Below are 12,451 nucleotides of genomic sequence, written 5' to 3' on the forward strand. Positions count from 1 at the left end.
TACAGTAACAGGACTAGGAACTGCGGATTTTTCTATCCAATCAATCCAAACCACTTTTACTGCAGAATATGGAGTAGTAGAAGAAGAAGAAGGTCTAGAGAACAACAACAATCCTCCATTTTGATATTTTTTACTCTTATCTATTTACTATAAAGAGAAGCCTAAAACCTCTAAATTTTTCACCCTGTGACAATCTTATATAGTAGTCTATCACCTAATTCACACCACTGTATTTTCTAGTTGTTGTCTGACTGTTGGTAATTTTTTCCAAGGTTTGAAGCTAAAACAGTGTTGTTCAGGGGGGTAAGAACCCTTAGAAACAGGCAGAGAAATATTCTCGGCACTCTGGGTTCCTACATCCCGCTCACACTGCTCAGAATCACAAAATATTCTGTGTTGGATGGGACCCACAAGGATCATCAAGTCCAACTCTTGAGTGAATAGCCCCTACAGGGATCAAACCCATGTGTTACTAGCACCATGCTCTAACCAGCTGAGCTAATGCTCAACACTTCACTTGCACTCAGGAGTTTGCCCCACATCTCAGCAAACCTCAGGTGCTCCAGACAGGTTCTTCTCTTGTTCCTCTTGATTTTGCACACAAACACACGCAAACACACGTGAGCATGTGGGCACACAGGGCACCAGCTCTCACCTTTCCTGGTGCACACATGGTCCCGTCCAGCGGAGGCCCTTTCTTTGTTTTGCAGAAATAGGGGTTCTCAGGGTGGCTACACCACAGCTGCTTGCACGGATCAAATGTACGGAACTGGAACACAGGAAAAAAATCAGAGTGGATGATGCTTTGAGAGAGCTCCCACTGGAAACAGCAACAGAAGCTGCAGTTTGGGGTGATCCTTTCCTAAGTATAAAATGCCAGCTGTTAGCACTGATTCCTGAGGAACACCGTGATGTCTCTGGATTGAATATTTGAGTTTTCATACAGAATCATGACTCTGAGGTGAGATCCCACTTGCATGTGATGGAATAAAGTCAGGCAAAAATAGTTTTACACAAGTGAGCTATCAGTTTCCCCAGGCAGTGAGACGCACGTTGCCTTTTCTTACAGCTTCTCCAAATGGGGCTGCTTCATTTGGCAAACAAAGAAAAAATCCTTGTGCACCCATGGGAGATGGAAATGAGCTGCTCAGACTTTAGCTCAGCTGTTGTAATCCCCTTCTTAGGGAGATGGAAATTTGAGATCAGGTCCCCAATCCATGAATAAATCGGCATTTTACCTACAGTGCAATGGCTTCTATAGGAGAGGATGGGAACCACCCACCACAAAACATACTAAATCATGATGTCTGGACGTGCTTTTGGCTATTCTGAACAAAGAAGAATAGAAAGCCTCCATCTCCCAGGCTCTGGAGGATGGCTGCAAGAAAAGATTCTCTTTGGCTGGGACATTCTTCCGAGGCAGCATCAGAGGGAATTGTGTCAAGACACAATACTACAGCTCATGCTCTAAAAGTTCTCATCCATTATCTAGGGACAATGCTCGGCACATATATTCCTGCAGATGGGAATGAAAACAGAAATGTTACGTATCAGCAGCTGCCAGCAGCTGAAAACATCTCTTTCCATTTTATATTTTGTTCTACTTGAGGAGCTGGAGGTGGGAGGCACAGCCCTGCTGCAGAAGACTATTTTCTGAGGCCAGTCCACTGAGAATTTTACTAATCTTGCTTTGCTTTAAATTTAGACTTTGGCTCTTGTTTTCCTCATACACAAGAGCCAAGCATGGCATCAAGAGCCCTTGCAAGTTGCTTTACTCACTGTCATGCTTTTTTTCTCTTGCTAGGTATCAAAATGCATCACACTTTCCATAAAATTGGATCATAAAAGCATGCTGCCCTGTGCTAGCACTACGAGATGTGGCAGCAAATCCATCTCCATCACATGGGGTGGGAGTTTTGTAGCAAAACAACCAGCTTCCAGCAAGAGAAGGCTCAATAACACAGCAAGTTTGTTTGCTTGAAAACTACAGATATTTATGAAACTACACAATAATTACTTCTGTAATTCCAGTTAAAAAAAAACCAAACCAAGAGACATTTAGAATAACATATATGTCAACATTCAGTTGTTAATCCTTGCTTACAGCTAAGAGGGCACATCATCTTTCTTTGTGGGCTTCACTACTCTGTCCCTGTTAAGGACATTTCAGAGACACTTAGACCACTCCTGGATGAGAAATAGCGGAAGCTAAAGTTAAATACTCACAGCTGTGCACATCATGTATCCCAGTCCAAAGTCAAACCGGCACTGCTCGTTCATGGAGTAGTGAATCCCTGGCAGCTGTGGAAGGGAAGGCCAGTCATGTTCGAAGGGATCATCCCGCAGACAATCGTAGGAACTGCAACAGGCAAAAATTACAGGAACAGATGGGGCTGTGAGGCTTGCACAGTGTTTGTGGTTTCATTGCCTTTTTGTTCCAAACAAAATAGAGCCTACTATTTCTCAGATGTTGGTCCTGAAGAGCAGCTAATATTGCAATTATGCTCACATTCACTTTTAGCATGTCATATCCACCTTCAATGGATTCTACACATCTTTTTTTGAAGCCCTTCCATTGTAATTTTCATTTAGCTTGCAGGTAAATTCCTATCAGTCTCCAGGCTCCTTATGTGAAAGGAATCAAAGGAAGAATCCACATGAGACCAAGAAGAAAAGAAAGTTTAATTAATTTTCCATTTGTGGAATTTCTTGCTGTCTGCAGCTGTCTTTCAAGTGAGGTTTCAAAAGCAGAGGCCAGGGTAACCAGCCCAGAATACCACTGAACTTACAGTTTCCCTGTGTCCTCCCTGAGAAGCAGTGACTCATTTACAGACTTACAGAGGTGCACTTTGCTGCCTACATTAACCATTTGGGTTTGTTCCCTCTTTCTGCTTCTCCTGATCACCCCCAACTCCATCCATAGTTTAAACTAAGTTTCCTTTCTGTGTGATGAATGTGAAAGTTTCTCCTCTGCTCCTAAGGAGTGAGGATGGCCTGTAGAATTACATCTGACCAAGCCATGTCAGGACAAAGGACTGATGCCAGTACCACCAAATGGTTAACACAGTGTAAGTATGGGTTGATTCACAGCACCAGCACAGTCCACAGGCTCTCTGAAATGTCTCCCAGTTATTTAACAGACATGAGGACACAATACACGAGCCTATCCTGGCAATCATTAAGGTTGCCTTGAAGATACCAATAGCTGAAAGCAGAATTTTGAGGTTAGATTTACTTCAAAGCAAACCATCATTCTGCTTTGTTATAAGACATTTTAAAAATAGTTGTATTTAAAAGAATGTAAAGCTGCCCCCTAGGCCAGATGATTTTTATTTAATGGCTAAAGCTATGGAGGATCTTGCTAATAGAAACAATCACACTTCCCTCACAATATTTTTATTCCTTATTGCCACACCTAAGATAGCTACGATAATAAAAATACTGACAAAAAGACTGACTCATGTTTACTTCATGCATTTTGCTGCACTTTTTCCTACTCAATTTCAGGTTTTTCTGGTTATCATAGTAGTTTCCCCATATTTTTCTGTACAACTTGCACATAACAAGTGGAAGTTTTTCTTTGTAAGGAGCAAAACAATGGTCACAAACAACAGAATGTGCCAGGGAACTCCAGCACAGGTCTAATGCCTGAAGTGTCAGGTCCAAAAGGAAGGCAAGGGGCATGGATGAAGGTGTTTAAACAGCTTTTGCATTTAAGGTACTGAAAGTAAAATTAACAACTGAAGAACTAATTCTAGAAGAGTGTGTGCTCTTTAGATATCTACTAAAGTTGAGAAAAGCCCTGAGTACTTAAAGGGCAGCTTTTCCTCTCTAGGCAGCACTATCTTGTCACTGACAGGTATCATAAGCAACAAATGGCAAGACACACACCATGCTGCTGGGTAGCCAAGGAACTCCTCCACTTACAGATTACAGTAGGGAGGGAGGAAACTTAGCAATGAGATTCATAACAGTGCCTTCCATCACCCTTGAGAGGGCAGTAAATACACCTTTAATGTCCAGAAAATGCACAGATGTAAATGAAATGAGAATAATTTTAAATGGACCGACATCAAACTGAACACGAGATGCATAATTGTTCTTACACACTCCCTCCTGGAAGGGGAACAGCTACTGAAGAGTACTCACTGGAGATAGCGGTGCAGCTCCTGCTGGCTGCAGCGGGACCAGTGGAAGCGGTGGAAGGCGGCTTGCACCAGGGGGGCCATGATGCTGCCCAGCCGGACCTCGTCCCCACAGCGGTTCCCTTGGCCGTCGTGCTCCATTCCTAAACTGCCCCGCACATGACAGAGACACAACAGTGATGTTGCAGATGGGCTCTGGGTGCCCGAGTGCTTCCCTCTCCCCAGTGTCACCAGTGGTTGATGCCAACACGCTTCTGAAGGCCCATGGCCCTTGTCCACATGAGCAAAGTCATGAGAAGTAAAACAGGGTGAGGCTGAAGCTAAAGAGTTGGCCTGAACTAACTCCCACATGGAAGGATTGACCCTTGAAAGTACTTTCATGTCATTAGCCTAATTCACTTTCAAAAACATTAAAAAAATTTTTTTTGGACTTCTGTACACATGCACACTCGTGAATTAACACAGCTAAATGTGAATCCATTTCTGAATTACTGAGCCTGTCCACCCTCCAGGAATACTAATAGAAATGTACTCTTGCTCTAATCTTGAGCTATTCAGGAATTTATATAATTTCTAAAGAAATCACACCTCAGCTTAATTCAAAGTATTTTGCAACTGTAGACAAATCCTTTGCATGGAAAAAAAGGAAGGTGCCACACAGCAAGCTAGTTGAGACAAGATGCTGCTGTTGCCCAGGAGAAATCCCACATTGTTTAAATGTGAAACAGCCTGGAAACTGCTGGGTGCTTTCTAGAAAATTACCCCAAGTTACAGATATTTTAAAATTTCTTTTTGTCTTTATTATGAATATGTTTGCTTCTTTCCTTTGTTAGGATCTTATACTGCATTTTTAATAAGCACTATTGGATTAATATGGGCAATAACTGTCCATAATTAAACCAAATTAACAGACTGGGGCTGAATATGACTTGAGGGATTACAGACTTTCTTCAGTGTTGTCTCTTTTAAAGCTTATGCTGTATTCTTTTTAATCCTAATTCAAAAATTCTGGAATCGAATACTATCTGGGTATCAAATAGATGTCTCTGTCTAAGATATGTTTATAGTGATTTCAATAAATTTTGGCACTTTATTGTTTAAAAAAAAGAGAAAGGGCCTGAAGGCTTTCTTAGGGAGAACAGAATAGATGGAAACTGTTCAGAAAAAGCCTTCTGGTAACTATTATTCTACCAAAGAGAAAATGGGAAATCAGTGGGAGTTCTCTGTAAACAGGGAAACGAAAAAGATCTGGGAGAAACCAAAGCTCTGACAACTGCTGCCCAGGCATTGGTTCAAATCACATCAATAGGTAAAATAATTGCATTTTTTATATGAGATACGTAGAACAGTTGTAACTGCAGTGCTTGGCACCTCGTTTCTATACAGTATTGTTTCCTTTATCAGCAGTTACATATACAGATTATGTGCTTATTTAGTATGGATTGCTTGCAAGAATACTGTGTTCCACTGACTAAGTGAATTCATATTTCTTTATTATGAGTACTTTACATTTCCACCAGGAGACTACAATACATCATTCAATCTAGTTCCACAGCAGCCCTGGAAGATATTTTGGTATTAGTTCTTTTTTCCACTTGAAAATCCCAAAATATAAAGTTTACTTAAGATCATAAACAAAGCTTTGTGAGAGCTGAGACCTGAAACCAGAGTTAACCCAGAATATTGTTTCTTAACATCATGTGCATCTGTCCAAAGTCATCAGCATTTGTCTGTACCAAAAACCATTAAGGTACAACACAGATGTCCAGTTGTACTCACACATGTCCAGTTTCATGAGCCACCACAAATGCAGATGAAAAACCATCCTCATGGTTGAGAGTGCAGCTTCGGACAGGATGACACATCCCAGTGACGGGAGCATAGCCTGTGAGAAACACCAAGTGTTTCAGAAAATGAACAAGTACAGAAAGACAATGCTGTGGGAAGCTCTAGAGCTAGCATCTGTCTTTTGTTGTGACATGAGTATAGCTGAAGTGGTCCTCTCAATACACCTCTGCCCCCAAACATTTAACAATGTGCTTCTCCATCTATGAAACAAGTGAAACCAGCCTGTTGAACAAATTAAAACTTCCTGGCTCACCAAGAAAATTCTTGTCACCTTTTGGACTGTCCTACAATTGCTTTTTCTAAGTGCATAAGACAACAGAGGCAAAGGACACCACATGCTGCTCTGTGGAGGAGCCCAATACTGTTCCAGCCCTCAGGGAGCAAAGCCCCAGCCCTGTGTTGACAGCAGCTCTGGCCAACTCAAAATGCATGGGAAAGCTCTGAGATTTCTCCCCTCTGGTGAAAAAACTGATCTCACAGGAGGCAGAGGCCTGAAAAAAAGAAGAAAGTGGACAGCGCTTGGCTCTGCTGTTCCAGGCCTCTCCATAACAATATTTCTTGGCAATTCGACTGTAACACAGCAACAGCTTTGGAACATTTTAAACACAAAATCTAGTCTTTAATGTTTGGGCATTTTCAGGACTGTTTACATATGGATCCCATTTTCTTGGCTTCAGTAGGAGCATGGAAATGATCCAATAGGTAATCAGTAAGAAAGGATAAAATAATAAGTGAAACAGTTACAACTGAAAATGGCCCAATGCAGAGCTCTTGGGGAAAGAAAACATTGAGCACAGCTCAGCAGAAGATACACACTTAAACTTTGCATGACTAACCTGGCTCAGTGATAAATGCAAATGCAAAACAAACCCAGACACACACCTTGCATGCCTGATGGACCAAAATCCTGCCTGGTGAGGAAGATGGCGTGGTCGTGATATTCCGCGTGCCCAGTGTCGGGTTTCTGTTGCAGGTAGGCCCAGCGACACACATTCTCCAGGCTTTGTGAGGGGTTCCCAATCTCTATCAGACTCATAGACTGCATAAACACAGGGAAAAAAAGACACCAAGAGTTATTTATTGAAAGCATGGGCAATTTTTTTCCCAACTTTTTCAGGCACTTGACTAAATATCCCATTTCCATTACAAGTTTGGTCTTAATTAAGAGATACTTACACTTCAGAAACAAATTTTACTGGACCAAGAAAGCAAGAAAATAGCTAAAGTTCATGGTTAGACTGTGATTTCTGCACTTAACGAGATCTAAGATACAACAAAATAAAAAAAAAAAAGAAGAGAAATAAAAAGATGGGTATTTTAATGACAAAACTGATACTGGGTTGTGCACTCTTATTATTTCTATGCCACCCTGGCATCAGTTTACATCACTTTATTGTCTCTTTACCATCTCTTCCAGTCTGGATATACAGTTCCTGATGGAGCCTGTGTCCCTTGTGGAAACATGGCAGGTCTCGACCAGCAGAGACTGACCCAGTGTGGGGAAGAGCAATGTCTAAAGGCCAAGGGAAGGCAATCACAACAACTGCAGAGAGCCAGCACCCTGCCCTGTTCATCAGCTGCTTTTGTCATGAAACTGAGCTGTTTAGGCTGTTCTGTCAGACCTTGGCACGCCCCTCCATGCTGTCGGTGTAAAACTAAGGGTACTTTTTCAGCTGTACTTGAATCATTACTTCCAGAAATGGACTTTCTCAGTGACTGTCTTTTAAACTGCATTTTCTTTATCCCTTTACCCATTTGAAGATCATTCAGAAGGTAGAACATATAACTTCCCACTGTGGGATGCCATCTCCAACCACACATTACATGGGTGGTGAACTGACACGGCTTGGCTGGCTCCAGTGAACTGACGTGTTGGGTGAGGTGCAAAGGACAATTCTCTTGAGCAAGAAAGAGAAAGATATTTTAAAGTCCAACTATTACATTTGCCCTTTTTTTTTTTCCAGTGGTACTTTCCTAAGAGTTCCCAGCTAATTCTGCTTGATACTGTGTACTGCTAAGACTTTACAAAACTTATTGTATGTGGGATACTATAAAATGTATGACTAACTGACCTGTCCCAGGCCTTCCAGGATTTGTAAGAGCTACAGATGTGAACCCTGGCTTTTCATTTGCAAAAATTATATTACCATGACAACACTGTAATCATAACAAAATCCACTACAATTTAGATGCTGTACTGTACTGCAAGCGTTCGTCATTCCAAAATACTTAATGTAGAGCAAAACTTAGCCTAGGCCAAAAATAAGAGAGAAGTAATACAACTCATGTTTAAATACAGATGTATTTGATGTGTCCTCTAATTGAGTGCATGATGGAGTACATAGAGTATTAACTACATGAAAAAGAAAATCCTCAAAGGGTTGTAGAAGAACAACTGGAATTGATAAAAGAAGTGTCTGCCAAACTGAGGTCTGATTTTGGCAAAACTAAGATATTACAATTCTGCAAATGTTCAGAAAAACAAATTTATAAACCAAATATAGGGACAGTTTGGATTCTGATACTACTGTGGAATGAAAAAGTTGTAATATAATCCTGTGCTGGATCATACTGCTTCCAGCCATGATCCCATTGGAAATTGAACTAATAACTGTATTTTAAATGGTGGGACAGTTGTGGAGCCTTTATTAAATCTTTGTATGTTTATAACAACATACTTAAACAAACTTTGAGTCACTAATACAGGGCAAAATCCTGGCTCTTCAAGCAAAAATCCTAGTCAGTTAAACAGGGTTTGACTATTGCTGAGGTCTTTAATAACATCCATCAGTGGTAAAACAAAAACAAACAAGCAAAAAACCACAAAACTTATCTACATCACCTCCACTCTTCTTATTTCTCCAAAACTGCACAAAAGAGATCAATCCCTTCAAGGAGCTCAGTGAAAAATCTGACTGCAAGACTCAAAAGCAAAGAATGTTGTAAAATGAAGTTGAGAAACCTCGAGTTGTGAACTGTCTGCTAGTACTTCCTGACATCATAATGACCTCCTTGTGCACATTCTACCAAATGAAAATCACATCATTTAAGACACACTGATCAGAAAACAATGAAAACACACACCCTATCAACATATGCTTTGTTTAAGGGTATCCAATTATTTGCAAAGAAATCTTGAATTTGCATGGTCAGCAAAAAAGCATTGAAAATAAAATGTCAGTTGTTTCCTAATGACTACTGCTTTATAGCTTTCCTCTGTCATACGTAATCTCTTCCCTGCCCGCTAAACCAAACAGTGATGGACGGTGGAGTCCATCACAAAAGAAAAGATTTGTCTGAATGAGCTAAGAGAGCAGGTTGCAGCACTCCTCTGATTAACACCGAGTCTGCCACAGGCCAGTTCAGTCTGGCACAGCAAACCAGCAGCTCCTGTGGTTCAGGCATGGCACTGGCATCTGCCATGAGACAACAACTGTTTCACTGTATATTGAAGTCCATTCCAAGAGCGAAACCATGGGCTCAGTCCAAGAGAACCTCAATGCTTACTTATCAAAACACTGATTTTAGAGTTCGTTTTCAAGCAAATGAAGTTGGACCAACCAGTTAATGTGGAGCATTGTGTTTTTGCATCCAACACAAAGGGGAGAATGAAGAAAACCCTTTGGCATAGGAGGGGAAACTAAGAACACACAAGTCCTATAAAAGATGTTTCAGCTGACCCAATTTCTTTGCCAATGACAGAATTTTAACATCATAAAACTGAGCCTTACTGCTCTTTAAGTTGGGAAACAAGACATCCAGTAGGAAGTCAATTATTTTGAGTGTCCACATGCTACAAATGTAAGCAGCAAGTCAAGGTCCTGTCAGTGAGGAGGACTTCAAAGAGTGAGAGGAAAAACTCAGTCTGCCTGCTGAGTACTCCAAGTCCACTGAGCACTCAAATCATCTGGTCACTAATCCCTTGTCTTTCCTCACTGTAATGCAGCGGCCTGAAAAGAGAAACCCACTTCATTCCTAGTAAAGTTTCACCTGAACACCCACTTTCCACAATTTGCCAAAGACTTTCAAATTAGAAAGGCTTCAACAGTACTGACAGCAAATATTGCATGGCTGGGGAACCACGAGTCTGACAGTGAGTCAAGCTCACTGTGCTGTGCAACTGCACTGGCTGAGACCGAAGAACCACGAACACCACGGCTCTCTCCTCACAGTAAGCAATGGTATGGCCAGGGAAGGGAATTGGAGGTAGTGTTCCCCTCCAAAGAACTTCCAAGGGTCCAGTGGTCTTTGGATCAAAGATTTCCCAAGCCAGGCATGCCTTTATAAAGAATTTTATCTGCTTTTCCAGCTGCCTTGCCTTTACAGATAAATGGTGCTGTCCTGAAAGGGAGGAACTTAGGAGATCATGGGACCAGGCCGAGCTTGTTAGTAGACAGGGCAGATGTCATATGTTTTAGAAGGATGTTGTCCAAAAATTACTCTTGAAGAGATATCAGATAACACTTAATAATATTTTCTTTTGGAAGTCAATGTGGGCTTTCATCAGACACAGGAGAGCCCAACCCTTTATCAAATGTGCAAAGCAAATGAGAAAGAGGAAAAAAGATGAGCTGTGTACAGCAGTAAGGGCTGAAAGGTAAAATCCTTCTTTGTCACACTGCAAACAGGGAAGTTTGGGGGGCCATCAGGCTGCACATGGAGAAGAGGTGTAGGTGTTACTCTTGGCCAGCAAAGGGCCCACACTGCCAGGAACACGCGGGTCCTGCAGCTGTCTGGAAGCTCCAGCCTGGCTGGGAAAGACCTCTTTCCAAGCAGGACAGCAGGCCTGTGGAGAGCATTACTCAGCTGATCAGCAGAAAAACTGCCAATGGAAAGAGAAACTTTCCTTCTCACAGCAAGAAAAGCAAAAAATCTGTGAACTGCTGATGGAAACAGATGGAGATGTTGGCCAAGAAGTGGAAAGAGCTCAGCTGGGAAAATATCCCCCAGGCAAGGGGACACCACAGAGGGTGACGAGGACAGTCTGCCCTACAGAACTAGCCAAGGCCTTTTCTCTGGGGAACTCAACATCTACCAGTGTTGTAAAATTTCCTTCCTTTTTCTGATTCTGCCTTCATTTCTTCTCCACTCCCTTCCTTCTTAGATGGAAGCAGCAAAAAAAAAAAAACCCTAGATAAAAATAGAAGACAACAGAGTTTCACCTACCATTCATACAAAGACACAAAGCAGAGCAGAAAGAATTGGTTGAAAGCCAGAGAGGTCTCGGAACCTTCTTTGCTACCTGTCCTATCCTTTGGGAAGTTATCAGTGTGATGTTCAGTTCTCTCATATGAACACACTGAAGAACAAGTCATTCATGAAGCTGAGTGGAAAGTCCTTCAAATACTTGTGGAGATTGTGGGGCAAGGAAGAAGTATGTAATTTTTTTTTCTTTAACAATGACAAAGTTATCTTGGAAGAAAACTGCAAATTTATATTTTACCCAAACTTTTCAAGAATGTTCAAGTTGCCAGCCCATGTGAAAAACACACTGGTATCACACATGGAATGGTGTCTCCCCTTAAAGAACTCTTTTATTTATCTGATATTTGGCATCACTGGCTACAACTTTGCAAAAGTGATGACGAGCAGGTACTTGATAAGAACATAAGAAATCTAGGCTGGTCAGAAGCTTGGGACCTTTCCTAACTCATCCATTAGGTGGTGCTCCAAGAGTACCAACAGAGAAGGCTTTGCAGCTCTTCAGTAGCTAGCTCCAGGAGGAGCAGAAATATTCTTAACATGACAGGCTTCAAACTATGGCAGCAAAAGTTGGACCATAGCACACATTCAGGAAACAATTTAACATATGACTTTCCCTTCCTGAATGTGTAAATTCTCTGCAAAACACACTGTTAACATCGCTTCTACTTGGCACTTCTATTGTTCATTGGGTATTGGATTAGAACTTCCGTATTCTTCTCTCATCCTGAACAAGACAAGCAAAAGATAAATAAATACAATTATTGAATGTCTATGGTAACCAAACTAACAAAAATAGCTCATTCAGCAAACTGTCATTTTGCATTCAAAGGATTTGTAAAGCTTTCTTATGGCAGCAGTTTGTAAACATTTTTCAGTCTCTAACTCTGTATAAATGTAAGCAGATCAGGAATACAAAGCACTGTTTATGCTATCAGCCAGCTCCATATTCTTCAAGGTCCCAACAAAACACACTGGGAAATGATAAGCTCTAAGTCTAATACATAAATAAGGGAATTAAAAAATTCACCCAGATAAAAAACAGGAGAGGCAATATCTCTTCTCTTTATCCCCATATGAAACATCTGAAACAGTGCAAAAATATGAACAGCTGCCAAAATGCTATATCATGTGTAGGTTCTGGCCTTGCAACTCAGCCTGTGCAGAACTGGTTACTGGATAGGGCCAAATGCTGGGGTCAACAACTCCACGCACATTTGTAAGGTCAGGGCTTGTTTTCTGCTGATTCTTTTAGG

The 12,451-nt window shown here is 41.3% G+C and overlaps 1 protein-coding gene across 1 annotated transcript in view; it reads right to left on the reverse strand.

Annotated features, from left to right (window-relative positions):
* The window catches only part of ADAMTS2 (ADAM metallopeptidase with thrombospondin type 1 motif 2), a 174,007-nt gene that overhangs the window by 28,200 nt on the left and 133,356 nt on the right, over positions 1-12,451 (reverse strand). The window contains exons 6-10 of the mRNA XM_017728030.1: positions 6,876-7,032; positions 5,925-6,030; positions 4,150-4,293; positions 2,227-2,359; positions 656-769 (exon numbers count right to left, since the gene is read on the reverse strand). Coding sequence (XP_017583519.1) covers positions 656-769; positions 2,227-2,359; positions 4,150-4,293; positions 5,925-6,030; positions 6,876-7,032 — 654 coding nt within the window. The remainder of the gene's footprint in view (positions 1-655; positions 770-2,226; positions 2,360-4,149; positions 4,294-5,924; positions 6,031-6,875; positions 7,033-12,451) is intronic.

The sequence above is a fragment of the Corvus brachyrhynchos genome, unplaced genomic scaffold (assembly GCF_000691975.1).
Source record: "Corvus brachyrhynchos isolate BGI_N302 unplaced genomic scaffold, ASM69197v1 scaffold21, whole genome shotgun sequence".
NCBI lineage: Eukaryota > Metazoa > Chordata > Aves > Passeriformes > Corvidae > Corvus > Corvus brachyrhynchos.